The sequence below is a fragment of the Psittacula echo genome (genome assembly GCF_963264785.1).
Source record: "Psittacula echo genome assembly, chromosome: 2".
Classification (NCBI taxonomy): domain Eukaryota; kingdom Metazoa; phylum Chordata; class Aves; order Psittaciformes; family Psittacidae; genus Psittacula; species Psittacula echo.
The window spans coordinates 33,574,688-33,590,939 of NC_137737.1; the positions used below are offsets into that span (position 1 = coordinate 33,574,688).

The 16,252-nt window shown below is 54.0% G+C and overlaps 1 protein-coding gene across 1 annotated transcript; it reads right to left on the reverse strand.

Annotated features, from left to right (window-relative positions):
- Positions 1-2,999: 2,999 nt before the first annotated feature.
- DLX6 (distal-less homeobox 6) lies at positions 3,000-7,326 on the reverse strand. Its single transcript, XM_080610262.1, has 3 exons — positions 6,576-7,326; positions 5,487-5,680; positions 3,000-3,678 (listed from the first exon to the last, which is right to left on the reverse strand). Exons 1-3 carry the CDS (start codon positions 6,934-6,936, stop codon positions 3,427-3,429), a joined length of 807 nt encoding a protein of 268 aa, XP_080466388.1. The 5' UTR covers positions 6,937-7,326; the 3' UTR covers positions 3,000-3,426.
- Positions 7,327-16,252: the final 8,926 nt, after the last annotated feature.

The following is a 16,252-nucleotide window of genomic DNA, read 5'->3' on the forward strand; positions in this document are numbered from 1 at the left end:
ACTCAGAAAAATATTCTCCACTGCTTCCGTTTAGATTTCTAGACCCCGAGCCTTGCTTAGCAGATTTGCACAGGGGGTAAGTTTTGGGGCTCGCTTGGGTTTGGGGTCGCTTTGTGGCTGCTTCGCGCCTTCCCCGTCGAGGCTCGCTCCATCCCTGCTCGTTCCCCCGCTCCCGCGGTCACTCTTCCGCCGGTGGTTTCCCTCGACGGGCCGGACCCCGACACTCTGCGCCCCTTTTTACCCTTTCGGTGCTGCGGCGGGCAAGGGGACGGGGAGGTCCCGACGGAGCGTCGGCGCTGGGCTCGGCGTCCAGCGGGGAAATCCCGCCAGCCCCCGGACCAGCCCCGCGGCTGGCCCCGGCTCCCGGCCCCCGGCCCCACAGTGGGGCGGCTGCAGCGCGGCTCTCCGTGGTGCCCATCCCGCGGCCTCGGGGCGGTGGAGCCCTGCTGCGGGCGGGAGGTGGCGGAGCGGCGGCAGGTTGGGGGCTGGCGTGGGGAGCTGCTGCCGCTCCATCCATAGATGACGCTGTTTCACGAGAGTCTCCCGGGGCGGCAGCCGCGAGTGGGAGCCGGCGCTACCGCTGCTGCCATTCGCTCCCAGGCAGCTCTGGGGAAGGCCTGCCTCCCGCACCTTCGCCCACTCTGCGGAGCTAATCCGGCTTTTGTATTATTACGATGACGATAATTTATTTTTTGTTTGCTTGCTTGCTTGTTGTCTGGGCTTTATTTAAGCCTATCTGAGAAATCACTGGTGGGGGAGGAGGGCACGGCGCTCCCACAGGCTTTCCGCGCCGGCACCCACGCTGGCACCGGACGGGCCCCCCGAAAGATCATGACAAGCAGCAACCCCCTTCTGGCACCCCCAGGGGCGCAGGCGGAGGTGGGGCGGGTACGGGACCGCCCGCTGCCATCCCCAATCGAGGACTGCAGCGAAAGGGTTAAAGCGCTGTGGGGCCGTGGGGGCCGGGAGCAGTCGGGCCGGGCTCGGCTGGCATCGGCTCGGCTGGACCGGGATCCCTGGGCTGCGGGGCTCCCGCACAGGGGCGTCCGAGGCCCTCCGGGGGGGGCGAGGGTAAGCCCGCACAGGGACCTGCCTGGGGCGGGGGGGGAGGGTAAGGCAGGGCTCCCTGAAAGATGCACACACACACAGAGACGCACAAATGCTGTTGGTTTAACTGTATGGTAGCTTTCTCTCCAGTGTCATTTGAATAATTCAGTGAGCCCCACTACCAGCTGTACTTCTGAAGCCTCTTCCATTCTTTTCAGCATTATAATTTTGGTTAATTTTCAATTTTAGGCCCTACGTCTCTGCAATTTGTGTATGAATAACAGAATAATTTTCCTCTTTTGTTTCGCCTTTCCTGTTCCTGAATCTAAATAAAGATGGCTTTTTAGTATTAAAAGTGGAAGAAAATTACAGGTAATTATCTTTGACGGTAAAAATGCTGTAATCAGCGGGCTACATGAAAAATTACTCTAATTATGGCTGCATTTAAGAGAATGGAAAAAAACCTTCTTGTGGATAAAAACCTTAAATTGTCCCCAATGTCTGCTTCAAATTGGATGGCACTGCAGCTGGAGGCTTTGTTCAGAATTGATCCTGGGGAGCTCTGAACCCAAAGTTTCACAGTGGGAAGGGGAAAAAAAGAAAAGAAAACATTTTTCCTAATGTAACAATACGAATGGTAGAAAATGACAAGACTGATCGGTTTTAAACCACTCTGAAGACTGACTGAGCGTGGAAGTTGCTCAAAAAAAAAAAAAACAAAAACACCCCCCAAAAAACTGGTATGTTGGTAAGTAGTCTTTGCTTTGTGTCTAATTATAGTGACTGTCCTTTTGCACGACTGTATGTAGCTGTCATTATATGGAGCACTCTGAGGATCTCTATTGACTTCTGATAAAAGGCTCAGTGGTTTCAAGGTTCATAATTTGAAGGATGCCCAGGTCTCTAGCCATTAATTCTCGCAGTATGGGGCACCCAGCTTGGCTGAGGAAAGGGCTTTTCATTGTCAGGCGTTGCTGTGCTTTCCACAAGCTGATGCGGCTGGGGCTGGCCGGGCAGCGCGGTGTGTGCCTGGGCACCTCTCAGAGCTCTGCAAAACATTCCTCCGCTTGCATTGCCTGCTCTGGAAAAACAAAGGAGGGCGCCTCCTTTCTTAAGAATTTGGAGGCTCCGAGCTTTGGGAAGAAAGGCAGGGCTCTGGGCTTTGCCTCGGTGAGAAAGCTCAGCTCAGCTGAGCGGCGGAGCAGGGAAATCGCAGCAGAAATGGCCGGGTGATGAGAAATTTCTTCTAGGTTGATCTTTGCGCTCTCGCTTGTTTCCTGTGCTAGTCGTAGCCTTAAACCCAAACCACCAGCTACCCTCCTGTCCCCTCGCTCCATCTTTTCTGTCTGTGCTGGCAGGTGTATGCTCAGGTTGGGGGGTCAGTGAGGGCAGGCAAGCAGCGGGCAGCGTCCAGCTGCCCGGCCTTAACTGGTTTGGGGGGGTACACACCGGTTCGGAGGTGGAGAGAGAGAATGAGGAGCCAGGCGGGCGTTTTGTGGCTTTTACTCTATATATGAAAGGAGACAAAACCATACAAAGTATATGTACAACTAAAATTCAACAATATATACAGAAAGGTTGCTCGGGGGGAAGGTCCCTCTCTCTCAGGGGTGAGGCTGCCGGCGGGCAGCGCTGAACCTTCCTGCCTTGCCGCCACGGCGGATCCTGCCGCGGATCCCTCGCTCTGTTCGTCCTGCTCTTCTCCGGGGGTCTGTCCGGCTGTGTGCGGGTGTGTGTGCGTGCGCGGGTGAGGGGGCTCTTGGCGGGAGAGACAGTGGTTTCTTCTGAGCCGCAGCCCATTGCATTTTGAGAAAGCATGCAGGTTTTGCTTCGTGGTAATGTTCTAATCTTACAGTATGTTTTCATTTTTCAACCGGTTATCCTTTCTTCCCCTCTTCATTTTTTTTAATCCCTTCTTCTCTCTTTGAATTTTTTTTCCCCCAGTCCGGATTTGGTGAATAAAAATGAAGCAGCTTTGACTAGTCCCTCTTTCATCATGTAATGTCTTTAGCTCATTAAACAAGTAAAAACGGCTGCCATGGTAGATTCAGGTTCTTCTTGTGGGCAAAGTCTGTAAAAAGTTTGTTTTGACGTATACTCCACAGAGAAAGAGGCTGGTGCCCTGGAGTCCAAAGGAAAATATCCTAAAGAGAAGTGTCTTCTGTGCGCCAGAATGAAAATTGTGTCTTTCTGTTAGAGATCAATCGCTGAGGTTACTTAAAAAAAAAGAAAAAATAAAAGAAAATGAAGCCACTCTGTCTCTTTGCCGCATCTACAAGTTCACACAGAGCCTGTTAGCTGGCACGGCTTGGCAAAGCAGGGGAACTTCTTGCCATGTCGAGACGAGGCGTTCTTGGGAGATTATTTCTCTTGGACAATTCACATCATTTGTGGTCTCTGCATTGTGTCTTGATGTGGAGAAGAATACCAGTGAGAATAGCCAGGCATGTAGCTGTTGGGAGGCATATTGACTCCCTTGGCAGAAGCTGAAACGTCCCAGACCGGAGGCAGAGCCGGAGAGCGCGGGGAGAGGGCGGCGGAGCCGGGCAGGGGGTCGCTCTCGTGGGGATTGCTGCCCTGCTTCAGCAGCTTCTTGAACTTGGAGCGCTTGTTCTGAAACCAGATCTTCACCTGTAGAGCAAAACGCAGCGGGTATTAGGCTGCCGTCAGCACCCAGGGCACGGCAGGGGAGCCCCTCAGGGCTGTGGGTTTCTCTAGAGCAGGTCTGGAGAGCCCACGCCAGCCGTGTGAGGAGCGAGGGATAGGGAGAGGGAAAGGAGGGGTGGCTGCTGCTGCTGCTCTCGGGCTCTGGATGTAGCTTCAGAGAACAGGAGAGGCAGAGAGGAGCTGGAAAGCGTGAAGGATGCAGGTTTTAGGCTAGAACGTTATTTTCTCTTGGGCAGGCCAGCCTGATTGAGCTGGAGCAGAGTACGTGCTCAGCACTGTCCTGCTTGAACGCCTCATTCAGAATTTTGGAGGTCATTTGATCATTTGGACAAACTGTTGTCAAACACGGGCAATCATATGATTTTGTGCCAGGAGACAGGAGCCAATAAACAAAGGGCATCTTATAAAGAAAGCACGCATCCAAAAACATGCACGATCAAGCGGTCCTTGGTGATGTGACGGGGAAGGAGGCGCAATGGAACCAGGACTGTGGCTTTATTTTAGAAGTTGTATTTAGAGAAAGGAAAATGCTCTTTTCTCGGCGAGTAACTGGTTATAGAGATTGCTTTGGGTCTCATCCTGCTCCTAATCCAGTAGAGCTCCAGCGGAGGGAGCCTGCACTCCAAGAGATGTGCAAGGATCGGGCCCACTCTGGCATGTCAGAATTGTTACAGGAATTATATATCTATATGTAAAGCATATATAGACACATACTTCTTAAAATCTGTCAAAGAAAACAACTCTTCTTAAAATCATACAAAGGAAACAACTCCCACTCGTGTATTTGACCTTGCAAACTTTACAGATGTAATGTTAGGGCACAGGCAGGGGTGCTTGTCTAGCTGCATGCTCAGGATCGGGCCCCTAAAACCAAATCTCTGAGTACGAGAGAGCAAGCGAGACAGCAGTGAGACAGAGTGTGCATGGTAAGGATGCTAAAATCCCATTAGAAAAACCATCAGGTCTATTCCCATGATTAATGTTTGCTGAGTACTTAAAAATCGCTGGTTGGAAGCGACTGTTATCAGCGACAATGATAAAATCCTGAAGTTGTTTGTTAAGCTCATAAATTCCCATGATTACATTTTACCCGAATTGATCCCATCTATCCATGCACTTCCCCGCAAACCCCAGCCTGGGAAGCCTGTAATACCTCATGTGTCTTTCAAGCTTAAATTAGCCGAATGGCACAGCTACTCCAACCACACTTAACTATGGCTTAACCTGCTATAATTTTGTACACGGCTGTCTTTGATCTTCAGATCTATTATCACCTTTCGAACATTTTGCCCAAGGGTAACCGCTGCGTTTGCGTTAGTCATCCTGGGTGAATTAACTATTGATTTTACAGGTATTTCCTAACCTGTTCTTGCCTCCCCTCTGCCTAGAGGTTGCTACGAGGCAGCTTTGCTTTGCTCTCAGCTCTACCTCAGGCCCAGCGATCCCTCGCCTTTGTTTTGTTCTCCTTTTCACAGCTGGGCAGCTGCATCTCGGTGGCTGGGATGATCCGAAAAGACAGGCAGTTTTAAAATGTTATGTGTGGCATCGAAAGGGAGCGCTTGCTCGCCAGACGGCCGAATTCCGCTCCCTCTGCGGCAGACCGGTCTCTCTGTCGTGCATTAGATAAATCCTGTCACGCATAGATGGGGACCGTGTGCGATACCTTCGCTACCGCTCCCGCACAGAGGCCAAAACGTTTGGGGAGCATCGTACTGTGCTTGGCCTTTATTGCTCGAGCAGGATTTCAGTGATTTGGGATTCCCAGTAATTACCTGTGTCTGGGTAAGTCCTAATGAAGCTGCCAGCTCAGCTCTCTCTGGAAGTGCCAGGTACTGAGTCTGCTGAAAGCGATGGTTTAAAGCCTGGAGTTGTAGACTGGAGTAAATGGTTCGAGGCTTCCGAATCTTTTTCCCTTTTCCATTGAATCTGATTTCACCGTTTTCAATAACTGTGGTTTTTTGCTGATCTGCAAGCGAAATAACACAGCTGAAACATCACTCATTTTCCCTATTTAAAGCAGGCGTTTTGTCTGCCCCACGGCTCCTCTAAACGCTGCAGCCTGTGCCGGTGCCGGTGCCCGTGCAACATCACCGCGGGCACAGTGGCTGCCACTGGGGAGATGCCGGGGCGGGGGGGGAGGAAGGAAACAACCATCCGAGCAGGGTGGACACGCTGCCCTTCCTCGAGGGAGAAAAACTAATAGTATTTGAACAGATATATAGGAAAACAAATTGCACGGCTGGCTTCGCGGAAGGATGCCCGGTTCCAGAGCCATCCAGGTTTTACTCAGCTAACTGATTTCGCGTCGCCGGTTTGGTGGTCAGTGAGTCACCAGTCCGAGAATGTTAACAATGGTCTTCCCTCCCTCCCCTGCCGTGCCCCTCCGGATGAATACATACAAACAAGCGGCTCCCTGCAAAAAATAATACATAAATCAGGCGGCCCCCGAGCGGAATGCGACCCGCTCGCCTGGAAACTTTCACTCCTCAGGTGTTAGCAGGAATTTTGCCTAAAGCTGGTCCCACAGTAACAAAGGAGAGCCGAGCGCAGCCCCCTGCCCACCGGCCGCGGGGCAAGCGTGGAGGTGCCGGTGCTCAGCGCCGCGGTCCCGCCGGCAGCCGCCGCTGGCTCTGTCGGAGGAAGCACGGCGGCCACGCCGCCGGGCACGACAAGCAGTAGGCCCTCGGGAACGAGCAGTCCCCGCTTCTCTCCCCGCCGCCCCGCGCACACCAGTGTCGGCATCACCCAGCGGGAGAGGGGGGCACGGCCGCTGTGCGGGTGCCCGGAATGAGGCCCGGGGATGGTGGGGAGAAGGACAAAGGGGGGGCTGGCAGCGGGTCGGGGAAGAGGTGCCGGCTCACCTGAGTCGTCTGCCCGTGTCTGGCTGGCCGCGCTGCTGTTGTGGTAGGACTGGAGGTACGGGCTGTGCTGCGAGTGGCTCACGTAGGGATAGGCGGCCAGCGAACGGTGGTTGTAGGAGCCGGCGGTGCCGGAGTAGGGCGAGCTGTGGTGGTGGTGCTGGTGGTGCGGATGCGAGCCGGCGGCGGAGTGCAGGCAGTGCAGCGGGTAGTGGGCGCCGGCCATGGCCGGCGAGCTCTGCTGGGAGTGGGGCGGCGGCGGCGGCTGCGGCGGCGGTGGCTGCTGCTGCCCGAACTCCATGAAGGCGGATTTCGAGGAGTCTTGCGCGTCCAGCCCGTCAGCCATCGTAGTCATGGTCATCATCAAAGTTTGGGAGGGAGAGCGCGGCGCTCCCCGGCTCGCCCCCCGCGCTCTGCCTCCTCTCTGCCCAGCCACCGCCGCTCCCCTTACCCGCCGCGGCACCGCTGGAGAGGCGGCGGGGATTTAATTTAATTTCTTTTCTTTTTTTTTTTTTTATCCCCCCCCTCTTTTTTTTTTTTTTTTCTCTCCTTCTTTTCCGCCTTTTTTTTTTTTTTTTTTCCTCCTTCCCCCCTTCCTCTCCAAGGAGTCGTTGTGCGAGGGGCCTCGTTCACTGAGGGAGGGGAAGAAGGGGAGGGCGGTGTGCGGGGTGTGTGGAGGGGGAGGGCGGGCTACTCCAGCCGCTTTTTTGCGCCGCTCTTTTCCTTCATCCCCCCGGCGCGTGGGGTGGGTTGTGTTGGGTTTTTTTTTTTTGGTGGGGGGGGTGTGTGGGAAGAGAGCGAGAGAGGAGGGCCGGGAATACGGGAGGAAGAAGAAGGAGGGAGGCTGGGGGGGGGGGCTGGGAAAGTTGTGGGGCTCCGCGCTCCGACTTGAAGGGCAGGGACGCGCATAAGTCGAATGGTTCGTCTCCGGAGGGCAGCGCCTCCCTCATTGGTCACTCAACCCCCTGACGTCACCGCTCCGGCAGCGCGCGCGCTGCCCGCCCCCCTTTCTTCCCCCCCCACCCCCCCCACCCCTCGTCTTTTCCTCACCCGTGCGCGGGGCGCGGAGAGCGCATCGTTAGCGCTCCGCGCCCCGCGCACGGGTGGGGAAAAGGGGAGCGCCTGCCCCTATCTCCCCCCCATCACGCTTTCCCCGCCAAAATCACGCATCCCCTCTCCATTCTCCCCTTTTATTACCCCCCTTTTCTCTCTCCCCTCTCCTTGCGCGGTATTTTCAGTGCAGCGAAGTGTCGCGCAGCGCGTTTCCAGCACACACGTCTGTCTCCCCCCCCCCCCCCCCATTGAAAAGCGGCGGCGGCAGCAGCTCCCCATAATGGCTTTCAAATATATGCAAATGGCTACGTGCGGTTGGCGGTTTTGGCAAAAGCTTGATTAGGATATAAACGACCCGAGGAAAAAAAAATGAGAAAAAAAAGAAAGGAGAAAAAAAAAGTGCCTGCGCCCTAAATTTGTCTTTAGATTACAATTCCAGTTGATTTTATTTTATTGTCAACATTGTTAATGATAAAAATAGAGTCGTTTTACGGTTATTTTTACTTTCTGGAAGGAGGCAATTAGACTTCTAATCAGGAATACACAAAAATCTCCCATGATTAACTGCAGTACTTTGTTCAAATTGCTGCTATAAAATTCAGAACAATTTGCCTGTAATGATTATGGACTGGGTTTATTTTGGGAGGTGGAATAAAAGTGGATATAGCATAAATTATCCTCTAATTATACACCAGTGTCGCCTCAATTATCCTCTTATCAAAATGGTTGTCTAACTGCCGCATTTAGTTTCAATTCTCTCCTTTTTTCTATAAAAAGAACTTCATACCTTGTTATTATTAATCCATTTATTATTTGCAAGGGGATTTATATCCGAACATCCAGGTGGTATTACCACTTCTCTTTCAAAGATGGACTAGGAAAAGACATTAAGTTTGATCCGGCACGGCGGAGGATCTCTCTCCTCTCTCTCCCCTCTTTTCTCTCTCCCCCCTCTCTCCCTCACTCCCTCTCTCTTTTCTTCCTCCCTTTCCCTCGCTTAAATCTCCTGGCGTCCAGCTAAGCATGAACTCCGGAGACAGACCCCACCGCAGAGGACTGAGGTAGGAAGGACCCGGCGGAGCTCTTTAAGCCTAGAGAAATCCCGAACTCGCTCTAGACGGGGAAATGGTCTGGAGGCTCCGGGCTTGGAAAACCAACACCAGCATCGGCAGCTGCCGCTTGCAGAGCCCCGAGACCCCCCCCAGCCCGAACGCGGGTCCTGATACTGCCTCTCCCGGCCACATCGCCTGGGGATCCGCGTCTAGATTTTCCAGACTTATTTTTTTTAACGCCTCGCTTTTGGAAATATTCAGAGTGTTTTTTATTTCTTTCTGGGATTTTTTCCTCCTTTCCCTTTCTTCGTTTATTTTGGGGATTTGTCTCTCCGCAGCCAGGTCATTATCCCTGGGGAGCCGAGGGATGCGACCCCCGTTTGCATATCGCACCGTCCGCGGGGGGAGGGCGGAGGGGAAGGGGGTGCGAAGCGATGCTCGATCGGTGGCGGGGCATAACCCACAACCTCTCGGTGCTTATAGTTCAGCTGGCTTATTTCAGGAGGGGGAGGAGGGGGGTGTCTTTTCTCCTGGGCGGCTGGGATGTTTGGAGCCCCCTTACCCACCCTCTCATCGTTGTTTCACTTCTTGAGCCCTTGGAGCCGGTTCAGTAACTCTGAATGCAGTTGTAAGTGTCTTGCGTTGTTCTCCTGCTTTTAACAAGAGTTCCACTTTAACACGAGAAAGGGTAACCCGATCCAGGCGTTTACAAATCTACAATGAATAAAAATATAGAGAAAGGGGAAGAATTCCTACTGGGACTCTTTATTCATAGGTGTAGGTAATGTACTCAATAGGAACAGGTACATTTGGCAGTTTTATTGCTTTATCCCCTCCAGCTTGCTGTTAACATCACGAAGGCGTTTTCTCGCAGGTGCACATACTAGTACTTTCTTCAGCAGCAAGAGCGTGCAGAACAAAAGGTGTCAGAAAATAGGCTGAGGAGGGTTTGCAACACGTTGCTTTCTGATCTCGAAATAATTCCTGTCGCATAAGGGGTGCTAACTCGGGAATGAGGGAAAGATAGGAAGGAGAAGAGACCGGTTTGAAATAACACCTAACTGCCGCCTTGGCGAAGGGAATAAGGCGTCCGAGTTAGGCAACGTGAAACAAAAAGGAGAAGAAAAGGGAGGGAGAGTCTGCAGAAGCTGCTCCCTTGCATAGGCAGCAAACGGGGTTACATGTGCACCCCTCGCTCAGCCTAGCTGAGAGCGAACTGCGGTGGTGCGAGCGGGTGTCGCACCTGGGGCACCGGCAGCGGCTTCGGGTACGGGCCGGGGGGAGCGGCAGAGGCTGTGAGGGGGGAAGCGCGGGGCACCCGGCGCTGCTCTTACCCCGCGGTGCTCAGACATCCCCGTCTGTCGGCAGGGCAGTTGACTCCATCCAGCCTCACACCAATAATTTCCCCCGTTTAATTAGGCCCACAGGGGGGCGGAGGGCAAAGGGGTCCGGGGGGGGGGCAATAGGGGCCCGAGCGGTGCCGTGGTAGGGGAGGCAGTTGGAGGGGTATTACTACTCCGAGGGAGGGGCAGGTCCACGGCCCGCGCTCTACCGGGAGCTGCCGGGGCAGCAGGGGGTTCGGCGCGACCGGGCACCGGTCCTCCCTGGCTCCTGCTTGCGTGCAGCCGAGTTCCGTGACCGGCCGGCATTCTTCTAAGAAATTAGACCTGTTATCAGTAGCTCTGAACGCACCAGAGCAGTGGGGTGCTCATTTCCAGGAGGGTGACTCATGAAAAGGGGGATGGAGGGGTGGTGCACCTCCGAGTCCCCTTGCTCTGAAGTGATTCTCAAAGCGAACAGACAAATAGTCACGAGTGGGACAGGGAGCTCCGGAGGCGCGTGGCCTCGGCCAAGCTTTCTTGGGAGCTGCCACACAGCCGGGCCAGAAGGGGCAAGATCCGAGTAAGGGAGTGGCCTGGGGACTGCCCGCCGGCGGGAGAGCCCCCTCCCCCGCTGCCCGGGAGCACCTCCCACGGGGAAAGGCAGCAGGAGCCCATCGCCTGTGACCCCCCCTGCCTGGCTTCTCCCGACGATGGAGGCTGCAGACCCGGCTGAAGGTGACAGGGATGTTCCGGACCGCGGGCACCACCGCGTCCTGCCCGAGCATCCCCGGCCGGGCTTCTCCTCCTCTCACCCCTCGGGTTGATCTCCCCTGGTGATGAGCTCCTCAAGGCACCCTCGCTTGGCTGGAGGGCAGGGAGGCCTCTGAACCCCGGGAGGGACTAGGGTCAGTCCCTGTCCTCCTCCAGGCTGGCTGGGAGCTGAGGGAACAGCGCGGCCTCCCTTCCCCCCTCTCACTTCCCCCCACCGGTGCTCCTCCGCTCCGGTGCCGCGGTGACGGGCAGAAAGCGTGGCACCGGGTTCCCTTGTGCCCCAGAACTGGGTGACTTCGTGCTACTAGTTCTCCGAGTCACCGCGTCGCTTTAATGATGTTTGTAGCTAATACTTTCGAAAGACCAAACCTTGTCTGCGTGGTTTAAAGACACATTTGTGAGTCGAAAGATGTCACACAACAGACACAACAGTTAGAAGGAGCTGACGAACAACAGGAAACGGGGTTCTATTTTTAGGGCATAATAGGAAGTTAATGTAAGCGGCCAGAGGCTTCCTATATGCCTCCGAGCACCTTCTGTTCCATTCATTCATTCATTCGTTCATTCATTCATTCATTCATGCGATCAACAATAACAACAGGGGAAAACAAATATTCCCGTTCTGTTTCCCATCCCCTCCTTCCCGGGAAGTCCCGCTCTGGTGTTTGCACTGGTGGGCTCTGCAAGCGGAGACGCTCTTGGGTTGTTTAGCTGTTTTGTTGGTTTGGGGAAGGTGGTAGTGGGTCTGCTGGCATTCTTCAGGCTCCCCCTAGAAGCTCTGGCTGGGGGGTTCCCACCCGCAGAAGGGGTGCGCATGGGCTCAGGGCTGCTCTCAGGGAGCATGTATCCCTCCTCCCTTGTTCACATCAGAGTGCGGGAGAGTGTTTTCTGTCCCACCCCGGCCAGTGTGGCTGGAAAGGTCTTATTTCAGGAATTATGCTATTGCGTGGTTTTCCGCGGGATGTCCATGTACATACACGAAGCAGACCTTGCAACAGGGTTTTTAAAAAAGACAAAGAAATGCTGGTGAGGAGAGACAAGGATTAGTGAGGGATCCCCTGCTTTTTTAGCAACAGGACGGAATCCACAAAGCAATTGTAAAGTGCCAGCAAGAGAGAGCGGGGCTGTCCTGCTGGGTGGTGGTGAAATCTCGGGAGAAGTGGAAAGCAGGAGAATATTCCCGCTAGCGGGAATCCACTCCAGATGCGTTTTTTGCGGAGGTGCTCCCCCCGCAGAGGCACGGGGCTCTCCCCGGCCCCCTCACCCTGCCAGCACAGCTCTGCCCGCGTTACATACAGCTCCCGGAGAAGCTAGAATAAAATATCGCCCCTTGTATCCGCCGATGGCATTTTTATCCCCCCCCCCCCCAAGTCAGTTTTCCCCAAAACACATGGCCTCCTCTCTTTCTGCCAGCATGTCATATTGCCATCGTCTTAATAGCAGCTGAGTGGTGAGCAAAGGCTCCCGCAAAAGGAGGTCACCTCCTCAAGCTGGAAGCGGGCCATTTTAAGGAGAGACACTGGGGAATTTGAGCGCTGCCAGTGCAAGAGCAAGAGTGGAGCGGAGGCTCCTCTGGATTTCAACCCACTAACATTATAACAGACAGGCAGGCGTCAATGGCTTTCCATACCGCTAGTGTGAAGGAAGTGGCAGGGAGGCGGAGGGGGGGTAAACCCCAGCCCAGCCTCGCAGATGGATCACACACGCCGCTCCCTATATTGTAGCCTGGGTCAAAATAATAGGAGTCAGAAGGGGAAAGATCCAGCGGGAACCAGCCACTGTCTCTTGTACAGATTTGTAGCGAAGCCTTCGCTGTAATTAAAACCTTACAGCCAGATTCATTTAATGTGTGGCTCCGCAGAGGGTCGAGGCTGGGGTTTTTTGTTTGGTTAATGTTGTGTCGTGTTGCCTTTGGTTGTTTTCCCTGGTGGGGAAGGGGTCTGGGGGTGCTTGGGAGAGTAAGGTGTGGGTATCTGCATTAGAATGGAACTGAGCTTCAGGAGAGGGGCTGCTCGCCTGGCGACGGGACCTGGCGGAGGGCCTGGGCGTCCTCCTCTCCCACACCTGACCAGGTGTGCATCACCGCCGCCCTAAACGAGAGCCGTGGATGAGGGATCCCCGTGGGGAGCCGGTGCGGGTGGGTTTGCCTCCGTCGCCCCTCCGCAGGGAGCCTTAAGAGGGAGCGGCGGTGGGGGACCTTCCCCTCCGTGGGTCAGGGGGAGCCTCCCCGAAGGCAGCCGCAGGTTTGCAGACCTCCGCCTGAGAGGCTTTGGCTTGGCAGGCGTCCCCGCCGCTCGGGTGCTGCTGAAACAGAGATGTTGTTTCTAGCGGGGACTTCTGTTGTTTTGTTTTCTTTTCAAATGAAAGAAAAAAACAACAACAATTTTAAAGACACCAAACCCCAACTTCTTCTGGCAGAAGAAGAAGACGCCATCCAATTAAAAGAAACAACCCAACCAACCCACCACCGCTCCTTAAGTGTCCGTGTTGGAAGGGCTCAGAGGCGAAGGGAAACTCGAGGCTCTTTCAAGTCAGCAGAGAGGCTGCAATTTCTCCTGCGGTAGCGGCCAGTTCCTCCCCCGAGCCAAGCGCCGCGCAGAGCCTCCCTTTCCCTCCTTCCCCAGCCGCGGTTCCCTACGGCCACTCGGGTCCTGCCCCGGTGCCACCCGCGGGGACGTGTCATGCCGGTAGTGCTCGGGAAACCCACGGTGCCGGCGAGGGACAGCAGAGGCTTGAATTGCTGCAAACGGGAGCGATGTCCTCTCCTTTCAGTGTGTTTCGCCTCCGTTTATTTTTAGTACACTTCAAATGCCTACACATTTCCCTTGTTGAGATCAGTGCAATTATTTACTCTACCTTTAGGGATGCATTTACCCAAGCATGGAACGGAAATGTAGTAAACACTGCGCAAAGTCAATGCAGTTATTGAGGTTTATTTAATAGAAAAAGAAGTAAATATCTCGGCTTTACTTGTTTCTTCAGGCAGTCTCGTTATCTAGAGTAGATTGCAAGGAGAGTTCTTCGCTCATTCCCCTGTAATGAGATTGGTTTATATGTTTATCTCATACCTGTATCTAGCTACAGCCTCTTTTGTCAGGGTCTCAGAGGACTATAAAAACAAATCTAAAAGTTAATTTAGAAAAGTAATCCAGAGGGATTCATTATCTGATCTCCCTATAGAAACTCAGCTTGGTGAGGTCCCCGTGTCTGAGGGCGTAAAAAGAAACAGCCAAGCAGAGCATCGCCTCCAGCAACGTGAATCGATCGTCCGGACAGGGAAAACTCTTGACACGGAGCGCGGTTTCACTGGCGGGTTAAACCGCTTTGCCCCACTAACTGGTTCCAATCTCACCACGACGCTGTCCTCCACCTCCACCCCGCCGAGAATGACTTCTGTTTTTCGCGGGTGGAGATGGCCGCCTTTCTCCACCTGCTTGTCCTGACCCTTTTCTCCCTCCCCGAGCATCCTTCGCAGGGGATACAGGCAGGAGGAAGGGACGGGGAGGCGGAGGCGGTGAGAGCACATCAAATATCCGCAGCGTGAGACGCGGGAGGTATCTCGGGGTTCTGACAGCTGGATCTGAAACAAATCAGATCTGGATTAACTTGCCTGTTTTGTGAATTGTCTGCATTTGAGCAAGCAGCCCTCGCCCACTCCACTGCTGGCAGGTTTTGTTACACGTGCCTCTATAAATATATTATCCAACTCTCTCTCCTCGCTGGTGCTCTCTGCTCAACAAAACAGAAACCAGAACGATGAGAAACGATTTTCTTCTTTAAATGAAGACATTTAATAAGTAACCTAATTTCGTATCGTGGAAGTAAATTTCATGCTAGGATATATTTTGCACAACATGTAATCTTTTAGAGCCGGAAGACATTTAATTAAAGCCATATTCGGAGAAGTACAGCTTCAAAGCAGTCATACAACCGCATACCTCATTCATATTCAGCATTCGTCCGCGAATTCATATTGTTTTAACGTGGGACATCGCCTTTACGGCATAACTCTGCGAGGCCTGGGCAGCGTGAGAGGGAGATAACACAAAGGAGAGTGGCCAAGGCACAGCACCGGTGCTTTACCGAGCGGAGAAGGTCTGTTTAACTTACAGACCATTGCCTTCTGCTTCGCAGCTCTCTCTCGGAGGAGCTCCCAGCAGTGCCCGTGCCGTAGCTGGGGGCTGATAGGACAGAGAAAAGCCGTCCGCGGGCGGGCCGGGGCTGAGCATCCAGAGCTGGGTGCCCCACTTTGCTCCCCACGCTGCCGCTCTCTTCATGCCGCCTTGGGAAACATGAGGATGGAGGCGAGGTGTGATCGAGTCCTTTGCGACCCTCCCGGGAGAGGGGAGGGGGGGGCCCTGGCACCCCTATTACTGGGCCTGTGGCTGGAAGGGGATCTCTGGAGGAAAAGGGGATTGCGCCTTGACAGCACCTTCGCGGGCGCCTGGGAACTTTTGCTCTCACCCACGCCGGCTGCATAGAAAACGCACTTTCCATCCAAGTGTTTGCCCCATCTCCTGCTCAACCGATTGTTCGACTGTAGATCAGGGACCTCCTGAATGGGAAATCAGTGGGGAGTGCAGTGGGGGAAGAGCCCAGCCCCGAGGAGGGAGGGGAGCTCCCGGCGGGCGTTCAGCTGCTGAGGGCTCCGGGGCCGCCTACCCCGGTCTTGACCGGCTCCGCCAGCGGGACACTCTTCTTTCTTTGACATAACTCGTATAAACTGCCCTGAATTCGGTACGATTCGGATCGCCTCTTCCCGCACTCATTCTTTCTATGGTAACTTTTGTCTAAGCGGCTGCTGCTCCCTCCAGCCATTCTCCCGACGTCCGCGGCCGGGACCTGCGCACCCCGGGGTCCAGCCAGCAAGTGCTTGTATTTTCCTCTTCTCGAAAAGGATGGCAAAATACTTGCAAAAGCTCGGGGAAAATCAAAGTGAGATAAACCGAAAACGGTTGGTTCTCCCCCCTTACAAAAGTAACCCCTTTATCCAGCCCTAGGCGAAATGACCCCACAGCAAAACTATACCCCCCTCCCATCCCCACCCCGGCCGCCCTGCCCGGCGTTAGGGCTGCTCCGCTTCAGAGGGGATAAAATTCAGCGGCCAAATCAAATCAGAAAGGCTCTGGTTAGTTTCCTTGTGGCGGTAATTAAAAGTATTAATTGGTTGTGTCGACAGCTTAAAAAGACAGGTGTTGCTAAAAAAGCCTCATTAATCTTCCCGTCATTACCGGGAGGCGGTGGGAACCGGGCTGGGAGAAGGAGACGATTGTTTACAGGGGTCTTTCAAGGTTTAAGAATGGAGATTATAATAACACCACTGCTAATCGGAGGACTTTCTCCATTCCTTTGAAAAATTAAAATAAATCAAACGGTCTGCCTGCAGCCCTCAGATAAAACAGGGCAAGAAGTCTTCCGTGGAGTTCGCCACCTTTAAACTGAACTTTAAAGGGTTCCCTTAATTCTACATGCATATGTATGG

Excerpts from the sequence above, each read along its gene's own strand:
- DLX6 (XM_080610262.1), bottom strand. The coding sequence starts at position 6,936 with ATGATGACCATGACTACGATGGCTGACGGGCTGGACGCGCAAGACTCC. Across the intron at positions 5,681-6,575 it reads GACACGGGCAGACGACTCAG|ATCAGCAAAAAACCACAGTT; the intron begins GTGAGCCGGCAC and ends TTTCGCTTGCAG. Across the intron at positions 3,679-5,486 it reads TAGGACTTACCCAGACACAG|GTGAAGATCTGGTTTCAGAA; the intron begins GTAATTACTGGG and ends TTTGCTCTACAG.